Here is a 26,602-nt window from a genome sequence, read left to right as displayed (position 1 = left end):
TCCCCTGCAGCCAGCACAGTACCTACCATGCTGACTGTAGCTCTGCCACCAGAAGCTCAGTTTCGAAGGTAGCACCATGGTGTGAAGAAAGGAGGAGTGAGGCATCCTGTCCTATGAGGAATCCGGGCACTGGTTCTGGTTCCTTCACTTGCAAGCAAAGGAGATGTGAAACACCTGGACTGGGAGAATCACCTCTGAATTTCTCCCGCCCTCCACTGGATGCCCACAGTCCTTCAGGTTTGAAGAGTTACAGGTAGACACATTAGATTGTGCTGTGAATAAATATATAAATGCATTTTTCCAGACTAACCTAACTAGAAAAAAGGAGGAGACTATATAATAAATACATGGAATAAAATACATTAATAATAGTAAACACTGAACTGAGAACAAAAAACCCTTTGATTTATCCAATATTCACCTGCCACATGGCTTTCAACTTGAGCAGTACATGCTCAGAGGTAAAAATGTTTGTTTTAATCCACTATAATCCACCCTGTCCAATTGACTTCAGAGGGACTAAAGCATGACTGACATAGTTTGGATCCAATCCATAGCATCTGGTGGAAAAAGGGAGCCTTATGGCTAATGGGGCAGGATAAAAGTCTAATAATGAATGAATGAATGAATGAATGAATGAATGAATGAATGAACGAGAGAGAGAGAGAGAGAGAGAGAGAGAGAGAGAGAGAATAAAATTCTTATTTTCCTTATCTATATTTTGTTATCTTTAAAAATACATGAACTGTGTTGCTGTAAAGGTTTTTTTTCCAAGCATGCATTTCATTACATTTTATAACCTGAGCATATATTATGATTTGGTGATGATATTAATTATTATGCCTATATTTTTACTCTACCTTTCAAGATAAAGCAACATGGCTCTCCCACAATTAATAGCTGTGTCTGAAAGTAACTAGCTCAAGGCTACATGGGGTTTTGAATACAGTTTTCCCTGTCCAGTTCTAGAATTCTACTCAATATATTACAATAGCTCTTCAAACTAGAGGGAAGGGTTTTTTTATTATCTTTATATTTTTTCAAGTCTACAAATACACTTGGGACATGAAATAGAAGTACATAGGGAAAAAAGAAATTTTTTTCATTAACCTTTAGTATGATAACACTATGTATGTATTCTTCATTAAAATGATTTTATACACTGCTTTCTAGTAATTTACAAAATACTTGAGAATTTTAATACATTTTATATATTAAGTAGTTAATGTTTAGGTTTGCTCTCCTTTGCTAGAAGGAACAATTTTAAGCTGTTGCTGTATATTAATGGCTGAGTTGTGGTTTTCCATACTATATTCTTCGCTTCTGTGAAATGCTCAGAGAACATATGCTGATGGGTGGTCATATACATTCAGCAATACAGAAGCAACATTATGAAAAACACTTAGGGGAATATATAGAGTCAGAGGGTGGGAGCAGCAGGTGAAAGAATTCCAGTTTGATCCACTTAGGTAAACATGTCATCGATGTGCGACTTTATGAATTTACTCACCTGCACTCAGTCACTGAGGAAACTACAACCATAAAATTGATCATACCTTATTTTAAAACTTTCTACAACAATAATCTGATTATCTCCATTTCTAGCCCAACGCACAAACGGAGCACCTGGAATGAAGCAGCTGAATAAAGAGTTCAAGGTTGGGGGAGGGGGAACCAGATCTTGCAGCTTCTTAATACAAGCATTTGCCTACATTCAATATTGAAATATTTTGTATATAATGAGCCCAGATTTGGTGCACTGCTTGATACTTTAACTACATATGCTATGCTTTAGAAAAGTTTGTCATTCTTAGTAGCATGCAAAACATATGATCCCAAAGATTTCAACGGGCCTCGCATTGGACAAATTCTTAGAGAACAATGCATGTCCATATAATTGTGTATCTTACTGTAAGCCACTTTGGGGACTCTTTTTCAAGCTGAAAGGGAGCGTGCAAACATTTCTTTAAAAATAAAGCATTTACCTCAATCCAAGGAGGTCATGATATGTGGGATCAGGGAGAGAGCCTTGTGTGTTTGATATATTTCTCTGGAATTAATGGGGAAGGTAGGAAGAAGTAAAGAAAGCAGATCCTCTTTGTGTAGCCCTGTCTGTCCCATGCATTCCAATTTTTGCAGAACAGGGACAATCTGGTGGATTTGCATATTTGTAGAGCACTTTAAAACATCTATAGAAAATTTTTATTTTTTTAATGAATGCATAAAACTAACATACGCCAAGGGGCCTGACATTTTCACGAGTACCTTTTGAATTCTAAGAATGTGGTAAGGACCTTCTCACAAAATGTCTGTCAATGGGGGCAGCTGCCTATTCAAAAAATGCCTACCCTGCAGGTCACAAATTGGACTCATTTTTAGAGGGCAAACTGGTGAGGCTAAAAAAAGAAAATAGTAAAGTCATTCCAGCACCCAAGTATAAGGCATAGCTGGGATCTGAGCTCCAAAACAGTAAACCACTCTTCTGAACCCAAATCAAGATGGCACTAGAGGTTTTGCAGCATGCCAGCATCTCAGTTAAAAGGAATATTAAATATCTTAAGAAATAAAAGGATCAGGAAGCCCGGCAGTGGTCAATGTCCATGGGCACCAAGTTAAAGACACATGCTATATACATATCTTTTTACACACGCATAAACACACACACCAATTTTATATCAAATGAAAAATTACTGTAGTGTGCACCATTAGTATAGATAGGCTTTTCTGAGAAATTCAGATTATACAAATATTTTGAACCCCTTGTGGCACTTTACTAATGTAATATTGGGCTCAAATTGAACCAGGAGGTTCTGGCTAAAAGCACATTGTCACTTCAACAGATCTCAAATATTTGTATTATCATATAAGGTTAAGTATTAAAAGGAAGTGGGTATATTTTCAAGAGCTGTTTCCAATCACAGGTACCATGAATGCTGTGCAGTTCAGCTTCTGATAATATTTGGAGCAGTTTGCTTAACAGGTGACCACACACTATCTTCAAAGTCAACTTTTTATGTCTAAATCCTGTTGACACCAGCCACAACAGAAATGCCCGGACTTCAGTATGCCTTTTGCTCAGAACAATTTTGATTACAGAGACTTTACACAGGGTGGACAAGTGACTTTTGGAATTACACAAATAATTTCTTCTTGATCTACTTTGGCCGATTGAGCACAATGACACAACAGCAGAGGGAAAGGCAAATACTAAAAAGCTGCCAAAAGCTATTTTTATAGATCCAAGAGGAAAAGTGTGGTTTATTAACTTAGGCTATTATCCAACCCAGGGACAAGCACCAGTCCCTGAAACTTTATTTTCTTTCTTCAGTGCAGCAGGACTAATTGTTGAAGTAACAACTCACTCTTCAAATTAAATAGTTCTCTTTCAAGCTTGCCTGATGTTTCTCCACAACCAAATCCTGGTTGTGTTTACTCAGAATTAAGACCCACTGAATTCAAAGGGATATGCTATTCCTCATAAGTGTGCTTAAAGTTACAGATTTAATTATCTAACCTCCTACTCTTGTAGCAATTTACTAATGTAATACTGAGATTAAATAGACTCTGTTATGTCACAGTGTTGGATCCTGTCTTAGTCATGCTTAAGAACAGACCCACAGTCATCAGTGGGGTTCCGGTTACAACAAAATCTTGCTCTAATCCATAGTTGGAAGTTAAAGTCCAAAATCTTGAGAGGGAACCAGTGTGGGAAAAGCTGCCTTATAGCACAACAGACCCCTTTATTGTAAAATGCACCAAGGGGAGTTGAGGGAAGTTTTACACTGTGATAAGCTTTTGTACTCACTTGTGCATAGATACATTAAGCAGAAGGTTCCTTCATCTACCTGGGCTCAGAGACACCCAGCCGGCCATTGATGCAATCTCAGGTGCCAGGCTTGTAGAAAAAGCAACAAAATTGTTAATTCCAAGCTTTCCCCCTCTGAGCCCAGGGCATTAGAATGGAGACTCTTCCCCTTTTAAGTTGTACTTAAGTCCTACTTTTGGCCTTTTGTTTGATGGATGGAAGATAAGATAATGCTGCCCACTTGGTCTCCCTCCTCCACATCAAATTTTCCTTCTTGAAGATCTAATAGTAATAAAGCTCTTGCTCTTTTGCAATATACCTTGCTTTGCAAGATAAATAATTAGACCGATGCAAGGATTGAAAGTAACCGAGATCATCTGCATTACAAATGAATGGCTACTTCTGAGAAACGCAGTCATGGGATCATCCCCAGTTCCTCAGAATCTCTTAAGGAGGAAGCTCACTGAGAGAGCAACCTCTTCTTCCAAAGCATGCTGCAGGTTCCATGAAGGCTGTTTCTTTTCAGGCGCAATAGGTGGGCTTTTGAGCTACATTCAAAGCACTTGCATGCAGACCTTTCTGTCTGCATTGCTACCTCTCGCAAAGCAAATCTCCTGAGTCTATTTCCACATGACACATCTTCCTAAAGTGCACATCTCTAGCAATGGCTTTTCTGCAGCCATTGTGGGCATTTCGAGTTGGTTCAACTGTAGAGTCCCAACGCTTACCACACTACTCCCAGAACGTTTGGAAAGTCTCTAAAGCTTTTAAGAGATGGGGAAAGTGGGGGGAGGAACTGTTGCATGCTCTTTGTAGAGGAGGCTGACCACAGTTCACTGGAACCAGCCTGATCAGGTAAATAAAATGAAAGTGGACATTTCAAGAAATTATCTTGAAAGCTTTCCATTAGACTGTGCCAGGGGTATTCAGTAACAGCCAAGTAACCAAGCTGGTATAGAACAACTCTGTGCTAATCCTAATACACACTTCTTCCAAATATTGTATTTGTACCTATTTAGCTGCTTCATTTGCTATTTAGTAAAGATCTAAGGGAGGAAAGTCATATTTGCCAGACATACACTTATGTGAAAACCAGAAGACCATTCTCAGGCACCTAGTAGGAAGAACTGCTCATCCTGGTCAATGAAATTACTTCAATCAACTACAAGGCCAACAAAGCCCCTGGAGGCGGCACGGTGGCCAGGACCATTTTCTAAAATGGCAGATTTAAAGGCAACATTCAGGTAGCAAAAAAGATATAAGCTTTTTTAGTATATCAGATCAAAAGCACAGCAGTGCACAAGCATAATGCCCCAGTTCAGAGTGTCTTAAAAATAGCAGTGGACTCTGTGCATGAGTCTGTCCTGGCTAATCTTGAAAGCTAAGCAGAGTTGGGCCTGGTTGAAATCTGGATGGGTGACTTAAAATGTTGTGAACTTCCCAGAAAGCTTTGGCTATGGGTGGTATAGAAATGTAATGTAGTACAGTAATATTAATAATGAGGTTCTTCCTGAAAACCAGATTGTGATGGGGTAGGTAAACTTGTGGCTGTCTAGATGTGTTTGGATGGCAAGTTCCATCACCTTGCCTCACCTGTTGGCTCTTGATAAGAGCTACAGCCCAACAATATCTGGAGGCCCACAAATGTCCCATGCCTGCCTTATACAGTAATGAATACCTATTGGAGAACAAGGACAATCAGATGCTCAAATTATTGCCTTCCTATATTCCACTGTATTGTCATGAAACCCGGGCACAATTAAGGGTTCTAGATGTAGGTTTGGAATCTTTTTTTTTTTTTATAGAGCACTTTGGGCAAGACTCGGTGCACATGCAACAGGAAGTTAGCAGTTCCTAAAACAAACAGAAATGAGCCACAACAGTGATTTCTGAAATGCACTGGAACAGCAGAGCTTGCCGAAGGGTGCCCCATCACTCTGTGCATTTCTGAAACAAGTGTTTAGGCTAGTTTCCAGGGTCATTTTAGGAAGCACTGGCTTCCTGTTATGCTAGTGAATAGCTGCACAGGTGCAAGAAATAAGCAGAGGTGCTCAGCAGTCTTGTATATTGTCCTTCATTCATGTAGAAATGACTTAGCTCATCTGCCTTGGCCAGCCTGTGTGAGATTTCTTTTTCACCCATGTGATAGTTTCAGTCTCAGGAAGGCATAACAATCAATATGGTATTATTTTCCATACAGAACACCACCCCACAAATTGCACATCTATACCATCTATGGATATTAATGGATCAGGGAAACTATTTCCCTTTGCTTTTAAAAGCTTGTTTTTGAGGTTGGGCAGGTCTTGGTAATTCTTGGTATATAAAAACAGCACAGTCCTGAAACATTCTGCTCCCTGGAAGTTATGCCATCAGTGGGATGAGAATTGCATGAAATAAAATGAAAGTTTGGGGCTGAATCAAAGATTATAATTTACATTAACCAGCAAACTTGAGCCCAGAACAGATTGTTCAGATCAGCTGATTTTGCATTCATAATAAGGGCAGTAGCTTCCCCTGTGCACAGGTACAAGACAAGCGCAATGAATAGACCAAGTGCCAGATTTGGGGAAGGACTGTAAAAAGGTAGCCAAGCCTTGCCTTTTTAAGGGGCCCATTTATCTGCTGCTATTTAACTGCGGAGATCAGCCTGTTCACATAAATCAGGCAGAGGAGCAGCAGCTGCAGGAAACTTACTTCTTCCCTGTCAGAAGATTCCAAATTGCACGTCGCCTGGAACTGTAGAGCCATGAGGAAGGAGTGGCTAAAGAAACAAGAGCTGCCTACTGCCATGTGTGCTAGAAGATCATCCTAGCCTGGATATAAATGGTTTTGAAGAACATTTCTTTCTCTTCCCTGTGTCTTTCCATTTTTTACAGCAGAACGTAAGAGAGCCACTTGGGAAGAGTGTAAATATTTGAAAAGTGGGTGGCAAGGTGTTCCAATGAACCCCATGACTAAGAAGGTATCTGAAGCCCTAGCTGAAGACTAGCACCCTATCCTGGCTCTCTGATTTATTGTTGCAGTATCTGTTGCATAAAACAGAGGTAGAACAGTGCTGACTCTAGGTTACAAATTGGGAACATGGACCACTCCTAGGATGTTTCATGCCAGGGATGGTTTTCTTTGGTGGGGGGAAGCTACCAAGCTTAAAGCGATTCAGGTCTGGAAACATTCTTGGCTCATGGCCAAGGCACACACATTTATTTGTGAACAAAAATGGCACCCTTTTATTAAATGTAAAGACACCACTTGAAAAATTCATAAGATCTGTTTCACACATAAGGAATTCAACCAGAAAAGTGTATAGCAGAAAAAATGACAAAAGATTTGTTCTTACAGTTGATAAAAAATTTATACCAAGGCATTCAAGTAAAGTTACTTTCTGTGTTCTGATTTAATGAATCGTTTGAGCTGTATCTGGCTGGGGTGACACTGATGTAAGGTTCATTGAAGCCTGATCTAATGCTTATTGGTATAGCCTTCCTTGGGACAACAGAAGCTGAACAATGTGTCAGACTGAAGCAAGATCAAAGTAAGTGCAGTTCTGGGGAAGCTCTGAGGCTGGCCTACAACACATCACCATCTATGAATGGCTGGTGAATGCATTCTGCATCCTATAGACTCCAATGACCCAGCAAGCCCAAAAGAAGCAGAAGCAACTGAGTGATAATAAAGAGCCCCCAAAACAAGATTTTTTGAAATCCTGAGATGTGAGCTTGAGAGACAAAGCTTGCTTGATGGTTTTGACTCTGCTAAAAGGCAGACCATGGCACATTTCTAAAGGCACCAGTGATTCCTCTTCATTAAAAAAAGAAAGGAAAAAGAAAGGAGAAACAGAAAAATTAGAAAAGTCAGAGCAACCAGTACTGATTTATAAAATACTGCTGGCTTTACAAAATGTGTTGATGCTGTAAAATATATTTCCCTGGTATTTAAGTGGAAAGGGCATGCTCTACGAAAAAAGCACAGCACTGATGTTCTATCCCTCTCCCTTCTGCTCCCATTGAGGAGGTATGACAAGTGATGCACAATCTTGTGACCAGGAGGAAAATGGCACCAGTAGCCATTGTATAAGCCTGTGGGACGTTGTTTCATGTTCACAGATATCTCTGGTATTCACTGGCACTGGGTTTGGTTCAGGTATGTAGCATTAGCTATACTTTTGTAGCATGCACTACAAAGTCTGCTCAGTTATTTGGAGAACAACTTAAGGAATTAATCTGAAAACAAAGTTCAGTTAGAATACTTTTCTACCTATGTGGTTCCCAGGCCATTCATTCTAAAAGAATGAAGATCTGTAGTTGCAATGACATTTCTGATTTAGCAAGGCTGAGTTACAGATTGGTCTTACTAGGGCTTACATGCAGAATCTGCTTTGAAAGATACAACCTAGGCCGAGAAAAGAAGAAAACAGCCACAGGATGATGCAGAAAAGTCAGTTCTCATCTGAGAAATAAAGTGCTGACTAAAATTCAAGGGGAGAACATACATGTAATCCAAACAAGCCTGTTCAATATATACAAGAGAATGCATAATTCAAGAGACACAAACGTATAAACAAAATGAGCTTCAAAGGTGTTTTGTTGAGCGCGTATAGCTGAGACCAGTTACAGCCCTGTGGCCATTCTGCTTTTTACACACTGTATGTTAACACTTCACACGAGGCACTTTAGAATTTGCTGTACAGAGAAACAGAAAGCAAGCAAGAAATTACTCAAAATCCATAGTACAGAATGAAGTGGGAAGATGATGCCTGACAATGCAGGTTATGTGATCATTCTCCCTTTCTCCTCAACCACAATAAATTAATAAATGGGAGCTTTAGAAATTTTGGATACAGGAAATGTGTTTTGTCTTGCTTCCCTTTTAGTTCTGATGGTCCCAGCGCACAATCAAATGGGACAGGATACAACCACTTCACTCCAGTTAAGCATTTCTGGAACTGGTCAGTACTTTGATGGGACCACCCCATGGACATAAACCTAACTTTCATCATGTAAGAAAAGCAAGATATAAAAGTACTAAATAAATAAAATATGACTGTTATGGAGGGGAGCAGGGGTACCTGCTTACCTTCTCTCTCCACCTCAGCCTCCATCTCTAAGCCAACAAAATTAGCTAGCCAAATCAGGTTCTACCACATGGATGGTTTCCTAATGGTTAGTTCCTGCCTGTGGCAAGCGCCATTGAGTCCAAAGGAAGTGAGTGCCCTAGAGCAGTGATATGATATGCAAACCAAGGTACACTATGGGCAGAACTAGTATCAGGTTCTCTTGTTCCCTTTGAGCAGTTTAAAATATTCAAAATCGTCATGGCTATGAAAATGTCCATGACCTCTCATCCCCTGATCTCTTAACAGTCAAGCACAAATTTTCTTCAAATACATTGTGAAGCTGAAAAGCAGCTGATGCTGAACCTGTCCGTTCAGTGGAGAATGAATCTGGTTATTTTGCCATGAGGGGAGTGCTTTCATGTCCCACATGGCATTTAAGGGTAGACCAGGCGTGTACACCCTGTGCCACACCAAGCCAGCACAGGATCCTTGCAATGTAAGCCAACCCATGAGGGAAGCCTGCCTTGAACTACAGAATGGGGTTGGGGTACCAAGTGTCTGGCAGGTCTTAGTTCAGAGCCATGGTTTGTGTTAAGCTCGGTTGGTTGGCTTAAAGTTCTGCAGGCCAGACTAGGTCACCACCAGTTACAGCCTCAGGATGCTTCCCCCCAGGGGTCAGATCTCATGAGTATTCCAGATGCTGGTGACACAGTCAGTCACATTCTCTTTGACTCTTCACCCCGCACCCCGTTCTAGTTTCTTCCAGTCTTCTCACCTCTGCAGCTGTTGACAGGAGAATCCATCAAAGCTTCCAAATAAGGAAGTAAGAATATCCCTATTTCACATTAACAAAACAATCACTTGGCAGTATTGTAGATTCTTTAGTACAGTTATGGTGTCTCTAGGAGTGAGAAACCTTATTTTTGCTTAAGGGCTGAATTTAATTTCAGACTAACTCCTGTGGTGGGTAGGGCTGGGTATGGGGACGCACGCAAAGAGGCCAAAACATGGAAAATACAAAAATGCGAGTTTATTTTAGCTTAAAGCCAGGAAACCACTGAATAATTTGTGGTTGGCAAATAAAGGGCGAGGCCACGGGAAGGGGATAGGCCATCTAGGAAACCCCAGAGGCCAGACTGAGATCCCTGGAGAGCTGGATTTGGTTCACAAGCCTGAGGTTGCATACCCTGCTCTAATTCTGAATAGTATGATGAAAGATTGGAAAGAAATGAAATCCACCAGAGTACTTACACAGACAACAACACAACAGCAATTAGGATCCATACTGGAGCTTTGTGGATAATATTTGTGTTCGTTAGCCTGAAGGAAAAAAAAAGAAAAAAGGCAAAGCTAGCATTAAGAGTTGCAGTTATTTCTGAAGCAGTCAGAGCACAATGGATCAGCTTTGCTCAGATGATAAATCAAAGGGCAGAATACATTTTAATTTCTCTTGTCCTAATGCACCGTGAGCCGAATAAATATTTCTGTACAAAGATAAATGTTTTAAAGTAATACCTCCATGCCTACCTTTCCATTATCAAACAGGAGACCCAGCAATCCTACAAGTCAGAAGGAACACCCCCTGCCATCCCGCACCACAACATACAGAGATGTCTGAATGCTGGACACAAAACTCCTGAAAGGCTAAATCAAATGAAAACCACAAGTCTACTCTGTGGAATCACCTCTATGCCTAAAGTGGTAAGAATGTAATGAGCATAACAATACCATCTGCTATCTCCAGTTTCCAAATGTAATAAAATTATCAGATATGTGTAATTACCCAGTGAGAGCCAGTGTGGTACAGTGGTGAAGAGCATGGATCTGGGGTTCAGGAGGTCTGGATTTTAGTCCCCACTCAATCATGGAGCCAACTGGGTGACTTTGAGCCAGTCACAAACTCTCGGCCCACCCTACTACATAGCGGTGTTGTTGTGGGAATGTGGGGAATGAGAGCAGGAGGAGAATGTTATAAGCTGCTTTGAGTTTTTTGTAAGAAAAAAGGCAGGATATAAATCTAACACATAAATAATAAATAACCACACATGGTTTTCCAGCTACAGTAGAAGGGCAAGGATTTAGCAGAACAGAGGAAACAGCAGTGCCCTCTGCTGTTTGATAGCAATTTTAACTTTCAATCACTAACTTCCCCCATGGCTTTCTTCACTTTCTTCTATCTTTTCCACGCAGTTATTTTTTTTTTCTCAAAATTGAATTCCTAATATGGCACAAAACCATTTAGAAGAGGTGGAATCCAGAATGCAGTGTATTTTCAAAATTAACTTTAGCCTCTTACATTTAACACCAATTAGGCAATATTTGTTTTATATACCTGATTGAGTTATGGCACATACTATGCAACTTTCATTAAGGAGGTAATCCTGCTTGTGCCTACTGGGAACTAAATGCCATTGGTGGATTTCACAGAATTTAAGTGCATTCCAGTTAGAATTCCCCTTTTCTGAGGATATTAAGATAACAAAGTTTCTGGAGGTAGTGGGGAAAAGACTCCTGCATGTACAGCGAACGTAGTTGCTAAATGATTCTACCTCCCGGCTTTGCAAATAAGAGCCAAAACAAAGGCTGAAGGTCTAGGCTCAATACTGATGACAGCACTAAACACTTATGAAGAAATGGCTGATGGAATCATCCTGACAGGCAATTCATATGTAACCTTCCAGCTAATCTGCCTTCATGAGCCACAATGGAAGAGACAGGTCCAAAACCACTGGGGAGAACTCTGTCAAGCAGCAGAGAAAAGCAGTTTTGTTTCATTGCCTCTGCAAGGAGCCATTATTGATCACGGCTCAAGGAGGCCTCGTGCTTGTACACAAATCGAGGGATGCAGTTATTTGTGTCAATTAACTCTCATTCAATGTCAGTATTGATTGGCAAGGTCTCAACACTAGTTGTTGCCATCAATACGCTACTGACAGCAGAGGAAGCCAGAAGAATAAACACGAATAATCTGCTCCACGGAACAGCAGAGAGCAGGCCAGGCACTGCCGTGTTGTTGCTCATTGGAAGGCGCAGCCAGGGCTCCACAGCTGGAACCCTTTGATTGCAGCATCAGTCCCAGAGCAAGCTCATCACCTGCACAATGGTCTGGAAGAAGCCATCTCAGACCAAAGCAAGCAACCTACAGGTGTGATGCCTTGAATAATAAGGAGCAGAGAAAGGGCAGCCACTTTCAAAAATAAGCCGTGTGTCAACACGGAGCCCTCAGAACAGAGAACAAAGCTTTCAGAGAACGATCAAGAGCACGTCCCACGTACAAATGGTTCACTAGTTCTATGTCTTGTCTGCAGGTAACACATGCTACTGCACTCTCTTTCCCTCACCAAAACAGAAGTTAACAGGGTGGAAAAAGATACTTTCCCCCCTGAAAGTGAATTTTGTGTTCATAGTTAGTGCTGCGTTTGCACTCTTAGGCAACAAGCATGCAAAAAAGCTACCAAGCCTGTGGTTGCACATATGAAGCATGCAAGCATCTCTGTGTTGCTGCCACCAGTGGAGGTAATGGTTGAGGTACAAGGAGCACCCCCTTGATCTGCACAGTCCAGGTGACTGAATTAATGCAGACCAAGTAGAAAGGCAAGGAATAAACAGGGTAAAGGAAGAGTTACGCCAACAAAATATAGGGATTACATACAGAAAACTGAAATGTTTGTGTACAGAACCTTCAGCTGCAACAGAGAAACAAGGCTGGTTCTCTTGATAAAAAACACACAATAAAAGGATGGAGGTCCATTAAAAGGCCATGTGATCACTTGTTTTTCAGCATACCCCCTGGTTGCTCCTTGTACATCAGGGTTTGAGGGATAGAGGGAACACTATCTACCTTCACATTTTATTTTATTTTATTTTATTATTTTATTTGCTGTGCTGGCAGCAAGCAAAGTGGTAATTTTGCAAGGAGCATGCATCTTGTGCACCAGTAGAATTGTACTCCCGGGACACTTTTCATGCCTTCAAAGGTACTTTGTGTATTCTCAAAAATGGAAAAAACCAAACTAACTGCAACAATCATAGTTTGAGTAGTCATCAAGGACCCCACAAAACTACTCACAACAGACTGCAGACAGAGTACAGGTCACATTTTACTGATATCTGCTTGACATCCTGCTAGGTAAGAATGCCAAAGCTGGAAACAAACTAGGGAGTGGATATGTTCCATCAGTGTCCCCACAAAGGAACTGTACCAACGTTGGAAAATCACCAAGTGACCAATGGTTGAGGGAAGGGGGTGGGTCTATGAAAGAGGCAAGGGAATTCTGGGAAAACCCAGAGGTCCAAATTAGGGGCCCTGAAGGGCCAGATCTGGCACCCAGGGCTGAGGCTCTGCATCTGAGGCCTGGTGACTGAGCAAATTCAATTGTTGTTGCACCCACAGCCTTCATATGTCACCACTTCCTTTAAAGATTCTTATTGTTTGTTATTTTGCATTCATCCTCATTTTTTGTAAAACACTTTCAAGTGTGTTATCAAGCAGACAGACATGGTACAAGTATTTTTTAATAAATGTCACTATCAAATCCAACAGGGACAGTAATTGAGAATATAATATAATGAACAATTTATATGATGTTGGATTTTAAAATCGTGTTTTAATCTAGTTTCACAGTTGTTTCAGGGTGTAATCCAACACATATTTAGAAAGGAAAAAACCCTACAATTCCAAGCATAGTTGGTTGGGATATGCTAAGAATTGCAGATTTATTTATTGCCTAGATTTGCACAGGATTGTACCTTTCAAGTTTTAATATAGAATCATAGAATGGTACAGCTGGAAGGGGCCATGAAGGCCACCGGGTCCAACCCCCTGCTGTTGGAGGACACCACGTTACACCATCCCATTCAGATGGCTGTCCAGTTTATTTTGAATGTCTCTAGTGTGGCAGAGCTCACCACTTCTCTAGGCAGCTGGTTCCACTGTTGTATTGCTCTGACAGTGAGGAAGCTTTTCCTGATATCCAGTCTGAAGCCCTTGGTGATCTTTATAGAATGTTGGTATAAAATATTAATAAAATATTTTATTTTATTAATAAAATAAAATAAAAGAGGAACAACACCTGGCAGGAGAACAACACCTGGCAGGAGACCGCGCCCGCGCCCGAGAACCGCACCGTGCCCAAAGACCGCGCCGCGCACGCGCCCGAAGACCGCGCCGCGCACGCGCCCGAAGACCGCGCGAAGACTGCGCTGCGCCGCCGACTCCGCCGCTACCTGACTGCCCTGCCACGCCCCTGCACACGTGGCAGGTGTGCTCGGACGGGGTGGGGCATCGGGTGGCCGGCGGCTATAAAGCGCCGCAGGGGGGAGCGCCGGCGGGAGGAACAACACCTGGCAGGAGACCGCGCCCGCGCCCGAGAACCGCACCGCGCCCGAAGACCGCGCCGCGCACGCGCCCGAAGACCGCACAAAGACCGCGCCGCGCCGCCGACTCCGCCGCTACCTGACTGCCCTGCCACGCCCCTGCACGCGTGGCAGGTGTGCCCGGACGGGGTGGGGCGTCGGGTGGCCGGCGGCTACAAAGTGCTGCAGGGGGGAGTGCCGGCGGGAGGAACAACACCTGGCAGGAGACCGCGCCCGCGCCCGAGAACCGCACCGCGCCCGAAGACCGCGCCGCGCACGCGCCCGAAGACCGCGCGAAGACCGCGCCGCGCCGCCGACTCCGCCGCTACCTGACTGCCCTGCCACGCCCCTGCACGCGTGGCAGGCGTGCCCGGACGGGGTGGGGCGTCAGGCGGCCAGCGGCTACAAAGCACCAGCAGCGGCCGGGGCCGGCGGCCAAAGGGCGTCGGCCAAAGGGCGGTTTGCCGCCGTTTGGGGGGGCTGTTCGGGGGGGGCTAGGCTGGCCAGGGGACTTGCTCTTTTGTTGTGGCAGTCCCTTCTGTTGAACGGCCAATTTTAAATGTTTTATAATTTTAAAGTGTTTTAACTTGTTTTTATGGAGTCGTCCCTGGCCATGTTGCCGCCTGAGTTTCCTGGGGAGCGCACTGGCGCCGCCATTGGTGTGGTGATGGGCAATGGACGTAATAGCGGTGGGGGCTTAACGTGTCCGCATAGAAGAAGGAGGGACAGATGGCTGACACCTGTCCCTACTTCTGGTTTTGCTCCCAGCCAGAAGGTGCCAGGGAGTCTTGTCAGTCGCCCCTCGGGCCTGACGGTGCTGTTGTTTAATGCCAGGTCGGCCAATAACAAATCTGCCCTCATCCATGACTTGATTGTGGATGAGGGGGCCGACCTGGCCTGTATAACGGAGACCTGGGCGGGAGAGGGGGGGGATGTTGCCCTCTCTCAATTGTGCCCGCCCGGGTATATGGTCCAGCACTGTTCACGGCCGGAGGGGAGGGGAGGGGGGGTCGCTTTGGTTTACCGGGCCTCCATCACTCTCACGGGACTTCCTGTCCCTTCGAGACCAGGGCTGGAGTGTCTCTACTTGGTGTTGGGCGACCGAGACAGATTGGGGATTCTGTTGGTGTACCGTGCACCCTTCTGCCCAACAGTCTCCCTGCCTGAGCTGACGGAAACGGTCTCGGACCTGGTGTTGAGGACCCCCAGGATGCTGGTCCTGGGGGACTTCAATATCCATGCCGAGGCTAGTTTGACCGGGGCGGCTCAGGACTTCATGGCTTCCATGACGGCCATGGGGCTGTCTCAACATGTCACCGGCCCGACCCATGAATGTGGACACACTCTGGACCTGGTTTTCTCGACGGGGCAGGAAGAGGGTGGTCTGAGGGTGAGGAATTTATGCTTGACTCCCCTGTCATGGTCAGATCAGTTCCTAGTGAGGTTTGTGCTCGAGAGCGACATCTCCCTCTGTAAGGGTGCAGACCCGATTGTGTGGGTCCGCCCCCGGAGCCGGATGGATCCGGAAGGATTCCTGAAGGCTCTGGGGGAGTTTCCGGCTGACAAGACGGGTGCTCCTGTCGAGGCTCTGGTTGAACTGTGGAATGGGGAGATGACCAGGGCTGTAGACACGATCGCTCCTAAGCGTCCTCTCCCACCGGGCAGAGCCCGCTCTTCCCCTTGGTACACTCCAGAATTGAGGGCAATGAAGCAGGTTGGGAGACGGCTAGAGCGTAGGTGGAGGAAATCACGTGATGAATCTGACCGAACACACTTAAGAGCCCACTATCGGGCCTATGCTGTGGCGGTGAGGGCGGCGAAAAAGAGACACTTCTCCGCTTCCATTGCCTCCTCACAATGCCGTCCGGCGGAGCTCTTTCGAGTGGTGCAAGGCCTGGTTCACCCAGGGCCAAAGGAAGAGCTGATTCCACCCTCAAAGGCCCGCTGTGACGACTTTGCCGAGCATTTTAGGGAGAAAATCGCTCAGATTCGTCACGAGCTGGATTCCACTATTGATTCAGAGGTTTTAAGGGAGACACCAACGCTGCCGTCTGGTCCAGAATTATTGGATGAATTTCAGTTATTGCGGCCCGATGATGTGGACAAGGTGCTTGGACGAGTACGTCCTACCACTTGCCTTCTGGACCCTTGCCCGTCTTGGTTAATAAAGGATTCCAAGCACGGGATTGGAACCTGGATCTTGGAAGTGGTTAACGCTTCTCTGAGGGAGGGTCGGGTGCCTGCTCCTTTAAAGGAGGCGGTAGTCCGACCGGTCCTGAAGAAGGCGTCACTGGATCCAGGGATGGCCGCTAACTATAGACCAGTGGCCAACATCCCGTTTCTGGGCAAGGTGTTAGAGCGAGTGGTGGCGGGACAACTCCAAGCACTCTTGGATGAAACTGATTATCTGGACCCATTTCAGTCCGGCTTCAGACCCGGGTACGGTACTGAATCTGCCTTGGTCGCCCTGTACGATGACCTGTGCAGGGAGAAGGACAGGGGGAGTGCGTCCCTGTTGGTTCTCCTGGACCTCTCAGCGGCTTTCGATACCATCGACCATGGTATCCTTCTGGATAGGCTGGCGGGATTGGGGGTCGGAGGCACCGCTTTGCGGTGGTTCCGCTCCTATCTCAACGACCGATTCCAGAAGGTGGTGTTGGGGGACTATGGCTCTGCGCCATGGCAGCTTTGCCATGGGGTACCGCAGGGTTCCATTTTGTCCCCTTTACTGTTCAATATCTACATGAAACCGCTGGGAGAGGTCATCAGGAGGTGTGGGCTGCGGACCCATCAGTATGCTGATGATACCCAGCTCTACCTCTCGTTTTCCACCAATCCAGGTGAGGCAGTGGCTGTACTGAACCGGTGCCTGGCCGAGGTAATGGGCTGGATGAGGGCCAATAAACTGAAGCTCAATCCAGACAAGACGGAGGTCCTGTTGGTTGGCGGTTCGGGCTTCGGAGAAGGTGACCTGAACCTTGTCCTGAATGGGGTTGCACTCCCTCCTAGGGACAAGGTCCGCAGCTTGGGAGTGCTCCTCGACCCGGAGCTTTCACTTGAAGCTCAGGTGACAACAGCGGCGAGGAGCGCTTTCCTCCAGCTTCGGCTGATTCATCAGCTGCGCCCCTACCTGGAGTACGACTGCCTTGCAACAGTGACTCATGCGCTGGTGACTTCCCGTCTTGACTTCTGTAACGCGCTCTACGTGGGGCTACCCTTGAAGACGGTCCGGATACTTCAATTGGTTCAGAATAGAGCTGCCAGGCTGCTGACGGGGACTGGACGTTATGTTCACATGACGCCAGTTCTCCGTCAGCTTCACTGGCTCCCCATTGAAGTCCGGGCCCAATTCAAGGTGTTGGTAATGACCTATAAAGCCCTAAACGGCTTGGGTCCTGGTTACCTGAAGGAGCGCTTACATCCATATTTGCCCAGTCGCCCCCTGAGATCGGTGGGAGAGGCCCTTCTCCGGGAGCCCTCCGTGAGAGAAATTAGGAGGGTGGCTACTCGGAGAAGGGCTTTCTCAGCGGTGGCGCCTAAGTTATGGAATGCGCTCCCCAGAGAGGTCCGCCTGGCGCCGTCGTTATTTGTTTTTCGGCGCCAGGCTAAGACCTTTTTATTTAAGCAACATTTTAAATGCTAAATACAATTGAATTTTATCTGGCCAGGGCGGCTTATTTTATAATGTGAGTTTTAATTAAGATTATTTTATATGGATTTTAACTTGTTTTATTTATGTTGTAAGCCGCCCCGAGGCTTCGGCGAATGGGGCGGCATAAAAATGTTTTAATAAATAAATAATAAATAAATAAAATAAATAAGAAATCCCAGAGTACCATTTCTTAAACCTTCAATATTTGGGTCATAGAGTTGCTGCTTTTTATCCATTTGGATTGGAAGCACAGATGATTCTTGCATTCAAAAGCATAACCAACTTTATTTTCAAAAGCTGGTGTTATAATTTCAATGATAAATACAATCAGTATATATTTCATAGTGAAACCAATGCAAAACTGAAACTAAACTGAAAAATATCTATCGTATGTTTTAAGTACCCCCGACTCTATTGTCTTTATAAATCTATATGAAATCTATCCAACCATATCAAAACTTTGGCTGAAAGATGCTTCCAACTGAAGTTTTTAAAGAAAACCTCTCGTCTTTTCCAACAGAAGAAACACGGGGTCACAACGAGGGGAAGACTTGTTTAAGGAAATGAAATGCAAAAGTAATTTGGTGAGCTGAAGATTCTAAGAGCCAAATTTACTGTAGTTGCTTTCCATGTACCAGAAGCCCACTAGCAAAAAGATTTAAAACTATATACCTTTCCTTTCTCTTGGCCAGACAAATTCAAATTACCAAGCCTGAAGAAATACAGAAGAGTAACAACTAAATCAGACTTGTCAACTTCTTTAGTTAGTCTGGATTTACGTGTAACAACCCCTGCCACCCCCAACTACGTTCTTCCAACAAAATGCTCTGGACAACTCTGGAGATTATTTGACATCTCAGTTTTCGTAACAAAAGCTTACAGGCACTGAGGGACTTTGCTTAGGAAGAACTATAACTGTTCTAAAATGTCTCCAGAGAACTCTTTAGTGTATTTCCCAGCAGTGGTGATTGAATAAAATGGTACAGAGACAAGGATGAACTGCAAGTGTTCCTTTAAAAACCAATGGAGCTGAAAATGGCTCTTGCTGAGTTCACCACATGCTTTTCTCTCTCACTCTCTTTTTTTCACTGAATTCTCACACACTAACCATGTGTTTTTACCCCCTCAGAAAAAGGAGTTTTCTCAAATTTGATGTGAAGCCTCTTCCAGCCCAAAAGAAGAAACTCCAGCCCACAGAGAAGAAATGCTTATCCAATCTGAGGCAAATGATGATTTATTCACTGGTCCAGTGCACTTTCAGTGAGTTTGTTATTTATCATTAAGGCTTTCAATTTGAGAAGTGCTTACAGTTTTAATAGTATTCATGAATGATCTTCAAGAACATTATTATTGTACTTGAATTAGCCATGGTTATTAATAAGCACAGGTTTGGAGATCCTTGTTAATATGACACTCGGATGAGGAGATGAATGGGCAAAATGGATTTTGTATTCTGATATACAAAATTCTGAAATGTGTATTTGGCTGGTGAATTTCCTTGTCTGTTTCAGGTGTCAAAGGGAGCGTTGGTGGAGCAGGCAACAGACTGATGAGGCCAGACTCCCAAGGGCGAATTTGTGCATAGTTGCCACAGCAGAATTGTCAAGAATGGAATAGTTCTGATTTTAAGGACGGAACTGTCCTCACAACTCTTCATTTCTTCAACACTTTCCTGACGTTCCAGCAACCCCAGATATTTTCAGAGCATTTATTGTGGCAGTTACTGCAGTTCACTAATTTTTAAAAAATAGTAAAGTATGCAAAAGGGCTGGGAAGTAAATGCAGGAGAAATGGGTACACAGTTAACAGCCGAGAAGCAAAGAGAAGGAAATTTTTTGCACCTGCATTAACCTGCTTTATTACTGCAGGTTCATCTTTCCTCCTTCCATTTACTCCTCAGTTCTTAAATCTGCACGGTTTTCCTTGCCGGGGAGCTGCAGTGACTGCAGCAGTGAGGAGCTGCAAAAAATGAGCAGGCGGGCAGGAGTTAAATCCTTCCCTTCTTGGAGGAGCTAGAAAGAGCTGAAAAAGTGGAAGATACTGAGAAGTGTCAGTTCACAACTTAAAACCAAGGGGATCACACCACCAGGGGAGAGATATTGTCCTTCTTGCACTATTTGGAACGTGTTTACCCTCTCTGTTTTATTTACCTATTTTCCCCTTTAACAACTGAAACAGAAGGAAATTGACCAGGAAAGGCTACATTTATCTGAAAGGAAAAAGACAGATTGGCCTTTTAATAACAGCAACGACTACTACTACAACTACAACAACCCCAATTACATACTTTTGTGGCACCATGTTTTTTAAAGATGGGGAATGAATGGGTCTCTTTGGTAGTATAACAGTGAAATAAATTAACAATCAAGCCAATGCAAGTCTTTGAAACTTGATTAAGCACATAGAACAAAAAAGGAGAAAATTCTGGGTAAGATATCTGATTTTGCCTTATAAACCAGAATTCATAGTATTTATCATCACTACTACATTTGCTAAGCTTTTCTGCATTCTAGATTAAAATTTAGTGCTTATGGATATAGATGAACCAACTTAGCTTTAAATCATCCTGCTTTATCAAGGTTGGTTAGAAAGGGTGACCTATAGATTTTATCCTTTAGGATTCTAATTCTCACAGTAACAGGTTTTTTTTGGGGGGGGGGTGCCCCTCTCTAAGAGGAAATTCTTAACTCACCATAGATGAGTAGTTTATTTAAGGGTCAGTGGGAGGAGGCATTTAAACGTCTCTAAGAGTCCTTTATACTTACCTGAACGTTTTAATAAGAGCTTTAAGTTCACTGTAAACATCGCCAAGCGAAATTTGAAGAGGGCCCAAAACAGCAGGCAAACTGAAAAGCAAGTAGAATAGGGTCACTTAGATATTAGCAAATGTTCACTCTCCAAGCATAGAGTTTGGCTCACTGACTCTTGGTACTATAGGTCAGGAGTGCAAAAACTCAGGCCCAGAGGCCAAATCCTGACCCTTCAGGGTCCTAATTTGACCATCCAGGATTTCCCAGAAGGTCACTGGACTCACCCCCTTCACAGAGGTTGAAATGCCTCTCCTTAGGGTTAGTTACTGGTAGTAAGAGCATCATCAGAAAAAGCTGGTATTTTGGCAGTATCCCTTTTGCCTTTGGAGTACCCACCAATGCAGTCCCCCAAGAGCTTCTCCAGTTTGCAATTCAGCTTGCATGGATAAATACTACAGTGGGCTTTGGTGGAAATTCGTAATTTATCCCTTCCCCTCCCTGCAAACCGTGCACAGAGATATTGCCTCTCTGCTCTGGTCTTTTCTGAGTTTACAGTATCTGGCTGTTTATTCAATGCCTGACAGTATTTGAATAGCAGGCGTGAAAGGGTCTTACGCATTCTGGAGCTTTTCAAGAACGATCCGCATCCGAATCTGCAGTTGTGCGTTAGAATCTACAAGTGGAAATGCAGGAACCCACTGCTGATCATCCTATGTCATTTAAAAATAGCAAAAATACAACACAATAAATATTAAGTCGTGGTGGGAAGATATAAAATACATTACATATTGTTCTATGTGGAGCAAATATTACTAGTGCTAGAAAATTGGACTGTAGTATATGGGTAAAAGGCAGATCTACCTTTCATTTCTACCTACTCACCACAGGGATGAAGGGAGTGGAGATGGTTCTGTGATGGATAAATGTGTAGAAACTAAAATATAATCAAAGCAAGGCAGATGTGCTATGACTAGAGAAACCACCCAACCTAGATGGTGGTGTGCAGCAGGGACCTAACTGGGCTACATTCCCTCTGAAGGACCAAGTTCACAGTCCGAAAGTCTTTTCAGTCTGGGGAAGTACTGGTGGCAGCAGCGATTTTCATCAGCTTTGGCTGGTGCACCTACTGCAAACCCGTCTAGAAAGGATGACTCTGGCCTAAGTTATCCATCCTGGGGCAACATCCAGGCTAGACTATTTTAAAGTGCATTAACTTTGAAGATGGTCCAGAAACTTCATTTGGAACAAAATGCTGCTATGTAGTAATTGGCGGAGGCAGGGCAGTTGGCACACATGTCACCAACACTGTACAAGTTGCACTGGTTGCTGGTGCATTTTGGAGACAATCTAAGAGGCTGGTATGGACCTATAAGCTCTAAGCAGTGTGGCACAAGAATATCTGAAGGGCTGCCTTTGTCCACACTAGCTTCCCTCTGCTTTGAATCAGCTGAATTTGCTCACAACAAGTCAAACAAGCATGTTAAACCAATTTAAAGTTGTCCTGTGCAACATCTGTGTTCCACAACCTTGGGGGATCTGGGCATGGGTCAACCTATGGAGTACTTCAGAAAGCAGTATTTAAAAACCAACCAGATTGCTTTTGAATAGGAGGTATGATAATCCACTCCCTCATTTTCAAAATACTTACTCTAGAATAGCTGTGCTGCTGCTCTTTGTCCAATTGCATTGCTGGATCTTCTTCAGCTACAGTGAACTTTCCTGCATAAAATTCCCTCACCTTTAGTTCTAACTGTGATGTCTCTGCTTTTAATTTTTCATAGCTAGGTAAAGCTTTGGCTGCTGTATGTGATGCCTTGAAAGGTGATGGCCAGCTCAGAGGGCTCACAGTGCCTCTTTGGCCGCTGCCACCACCAGCTGTGACATCCAGTTCATCAGCAATATCCAGATCATCTTCATCAAGTTCCTCCTTCTGATCTTTGGCTTGTGGGGTGTTCTGCAGTCTGCAGCAGGTTGAGAAGTTGGAGAGAAGCTTCAATGTCTCCTCAGTCCTCCATTCAATAAATGTTTGCGTAAGGCCTTCGAGTAAGCTATTTTTGGTAACAAATGGGTCCACCGGACCTGGCTGTTTCAGTTTAGTGAGCAATCTTTTCAAATGATCTGCTCCTTTCTGGCTCACACCCAGGAAAATCACTTGAGAGCCACTAGAGTCATCTCCAACGCCTTCAGAGGTTTGCACAGTTTCAGGAGCATGACCATCTGCAGAAATGCAAGTTCTTGCGATTTGAGTGCCTTCCAGAACAACACGTTTCTCTTCTTGGGCACCTAAGGTGCATCTACTTAGCTGTTCCACTGCCTCATTAACTGCATCCTTGGTCTCAGCTGGCTTGGGCTTGGCACTCTCAGCAAGCTCCTTTTTCAGTATGCGGTTCCTGGGAGCTGGAGAAGCTGCCTTTGCTGCACTCGCCAGGTTCTTTTCCAGAACAGAGGAGACAAACTCTTGTTCTGTATCACTGTTGCTCTCACTTTCAGTGCTGGAGTCACCATGAGCTTCCAACGGGGCAGGATTTTCAATATCTAATGCTTTAATGCTTTTGGTTACTAATTTTACTTCCTTCCCAGATTGGCCACTGTTAATGGAAAGACAACAGCAGTAAGGAACACAGTGAATGGCACTTGACTGGCCAAAATTTTTGGGAAAACACCTCTTCTAAGAAAGGTCTCCATCGACAGTCCTTCTTCACTCAAAGAAGCTGGAAGTGCAGGTGGAGTAGGGACAGATTCAGCCCTCCCTTTCCCCAGTATGATTTTTATTTACACTCCTCTTGTGCTGGTGGGGAAAAGCGGGGATGAGAGGAAGGCAAGTCACATGCAGAACATCCAAGAAGCAGGAAGGAAAGTGGCAGATGTTCAAGAGAGGTGAAGGCACTGTGGGAGAGGGACCAAAAAATGGGTGGGATTCACCAAATTTTCCAAAATTCCTTGAAAAGAGGGAGCCATGTTTTTCCTCTGTTTCCCCCACTGCCCACAAAATCCTTTTTTTCCTGGGGCTTTTCCAGGCAGTCACATCTTTAGGCATGCCCACTCTTTGAAGGAAACTCGTACCAGTAACATTCTCCTTCTCTGTGTTGAAGCAGCAATGATTATTTTTTAAAAAATCAGATAATCCAATCTGCCACTTGGCTAACATCCCAGAATGTGATTGCAATTTCATAGTGCCTACTTTTGTTGAAATGCTGAGGTGCCAAACAACGAGTCATTTGGGGTCCACTGTGACATTTAAAGCTTTGGTTGATTTTAATTTAAAAATCCTACAGCTGTGAGTTGAAGGGAGACACTCTTGGCCCCCCAGTCAGCAGACCAAAGGCCGCTGGGAGGCTGTAACATCCCATCTAGCAGGAAAAACATCCTGAACAGGGAGAAACCAACCGTGCTCCTTCCATTTACTCCAATGCCTGTTGCTTTGTTCCTTCTCCTTTCCTTTTTCTTTTTACTTCATATGTTTTAGACTATGAGCCTGTAGCCACGAATGGTCTTATCTGTATAGCACTGTGTTAGTTGTAGGCTTAGCTATTATTATTATTATTATTATTAGTAGTAGTAGTAGTAGTAGTATTGACAATGAATTTTTCCTGAAGACTTTGGATGTTTAACATAGATAGCTTGCTTACCACAAGGAATATATCAACTTATGTCTATTGAGCTGAGAGAAAGTCTCATCAAACTCAGCTGGGCTTACTGCTGAGCAGTCATGTATATGATCGTGTTTTTAATAGATTGCTTCCTGGAGCCTAAGAAACCCACACACGAAGAGGAGGATGCCAGTTGTCACTGTGTGCAATTGCCTGCATTGCTCTGCACGTTCCAGTCAATCTCTCCTGGAAACAAGTAACTCTAATTCTGGGAACAAGTAACTCTAATTCTGACTGATCTGATTGCTTCTAATGCAGAAATGTGGCAGAAGTACCCACCTTTGTTCCAAGGAGGTTGTCTGCATGAATTGTTTGGTCCAACCAAAAGATTAAACAGACAGTAGAATCCTTTGACAATGGATTTCAGACTTTCATTGCTACTACTTCTAGGCAACCCTCCAGCATAAATATTCAGGAAAGCTTACACGTTAAGAAGAAAATGAACGTCACTGTATTTCCATTGAAGAGGCTGTGCAAACTTTTGCTTACATGGTCAAAATGGCACTTCCCACACAGAGAAGGGAGGTATCAGCAGGCTTGGGACAACCCCAAGGTTTGCAGAAGTGCAAAAATTCTGGTGGAAAAACCCCAAGGAGGGGGAACCCCCTAAAACAGCCCAGTGAGTACAGGGCATGCTCAGTGACCATGAAATGCTGACTGTTAAGGAGAAAACATTGAGGTGGGAAGAACGGAACGGCTGGAGTCCTGAATAGCAGTACTAGACACCACAACAGTCTGTTCCAGGTCCCTTGTGTAACAACAACATGCAAACAATTAAAAGCATAAACCAGTGGTAGGGAAGGAGGAAATCCAGCAGCCGCAACATTGCCATCATTTAACAATTAAAAATCTGGGAAAATAAAAACAGTCTTTTTCTGATTTCCCAAAAAGAGTACATGCCAGACAAAAACCTCTAGGGAGGAAGTTCCACAAATGGGACCCACCACTTAGAAGGCTCCCTATTCCGCCAGCTCTCACCCACCTCACTTCAGATGGCAGGAGAATATGGAGGAGAGCTGCGAACACACTACCAAGGAGGCAAGAGTTTCTTCAAAGGAGCTCCAGCCAGTGTGCTGGCTGCAAGCATTCTGAGAGATGTCTGATCTGGCCATGGCTGTGCATGCCTTAGCTTTTACTGAGCCCAGGCTGTGGGCTGGAGATAGATGCAGGGAACACACAACTCCCTTGGTACAAAAGCTTCGCTAGCTCTGGGCAAGTTTTCAGGCGTGATTCGAAGCACAAGTTATAGCCTATACATCCCTAGAGAAGTTAGAACCAGGCAGCCTGAAAAACGACCAGCTCCCTTTTGAGCAAGTCCAGGTTTTAATATCTTTGTGGAGATCTGGCCACAACCAAAGACACATTTGGCAAAACACAAGGTGGACATTCAGTTTCCAGAAGTTGGTTGCAAGGGAGTCTAGGTTAGCTCTCTCTTTGATGCCCTTCTGTTGGCAAGCAGGGAAGCTTTTATTCAGGTAAGCTCATGCCATGTAACACTCAGTCTGTTGCTGCCTGAAGTAGGTTTTAATTAGCTGGATGCTATTCCCTTTATTATATTTTAACTGTATTTTAAATTATGTTTCAATCAGTATATTGTTTTATCAGTATTTTTATCAGTGTTAGCCAGTCTGAGCACAATATCTGGCATAAAGCCAGTCTATAAATATGCACACTTTTTCAGATGTGGGACTGGCATGTACCTTGACCAGAAGACATTTGGGCAATAACCATTTCGTACATTGCTGAATTTTTAAAGGAAGATTGAAAGCTATTTTACTATATGGAAGAGCTTAAAATCTATCTTATAAAGATACACGAAAGAACAAGCACATTGGACCAACAAGCACATCACAGGTCTTCTCCATCATTGTACAAGAACAGCAAGTTCAACCACAGTACTTGCTGTTCTTGCTTTCTATTTTAGACAAAAAGACCTCTAAGGATCTGAGCAAATACAGCCATTAAAAAAATAAAATAAAACCACAGATTGCAGATCCAGAAAGGGCTTTCTTTCTCTTTTTTAAAAATACAAAACCAGTAGACCTACTTATTTAATGTTTTACCAGAAGATATAAACAAGCTTTCAGCACTTATAATTGGTCCCATTTAACTTACAAAGGAAGTCATGGACAAAAAATTATGCATTGGATCCAAAAGCAAACATTGTGCTTGTGCCGTGTTTCAACAGGTTCAAATACACTCCAGTAATAGGGGCAGCTGAAAATCATGCAGATCAAACACACTTTTCACTCTCACAAAAGGAGAAGAAACACAGGCAACAATCAAGACAAACAAGTCTTTGTGGGGGCTACAATAACTGTGGTCACATGACAG

General features: G+C 43.8%; 1 protein-coding gene across 3 annotated transcripts in view; it reads right to left on the bottom strand.

Annotated features, from left to right (window-relative positions):
• Window positions 1–26,602, bottom strand: part of RPAP2 (RNA polymerase II associated protein 2) — a 70,757-nt gene that overhangs the window by 25,997 nt on the left and 18,158 nt on the right. For 2 of the 3 annotated variants that reach the window (XM_044432512.1, XM_044432513.1), the window contains exons 8-11: window positions 22,267–23,206; window positions 21,234–21,328; window positions 20,634–20,714; window positions 10,113–10,181 (exon numbers count right to left, since the gene is read on the bottom strand). In XM_044432512.1, the coding sequence (XP_044288447.1) occupies window positions 10,113–10,181; window positions 20,634–20,714; window positions 21,234–21,328; window positions 22,267–23,206 (1,185 nt within the window). Of the gene's footprint in view, window positions 1–8,388; window positions 9,645–10,112; window positions 10,182–20,633; window positions 20,715–21,233; window positions 21,329–22,266; window positions 23,207–26,602 lie in introns of those variants that run through there. The other variant, XM_044432514.1, reaches the window with a different exon arrangement.

Source organism: Varanus komodoensis, unplaced genomic scaffold (assembly GCF_004798865.1).
Source record: "Varanus komodoensis strain SLA01 unplaced genomic scaffold, ASM479886v1 scaffold24, whole genome shotgun sequence".
NCBI lineage: Eukaryota > Metazoa > Chordata > Lepidosauria > Squamata > Varanidae > Varanus > Varanus komodoensis.
This window is presented reverse-complemented; position numbering and strand designations above follow the sequence as displayed.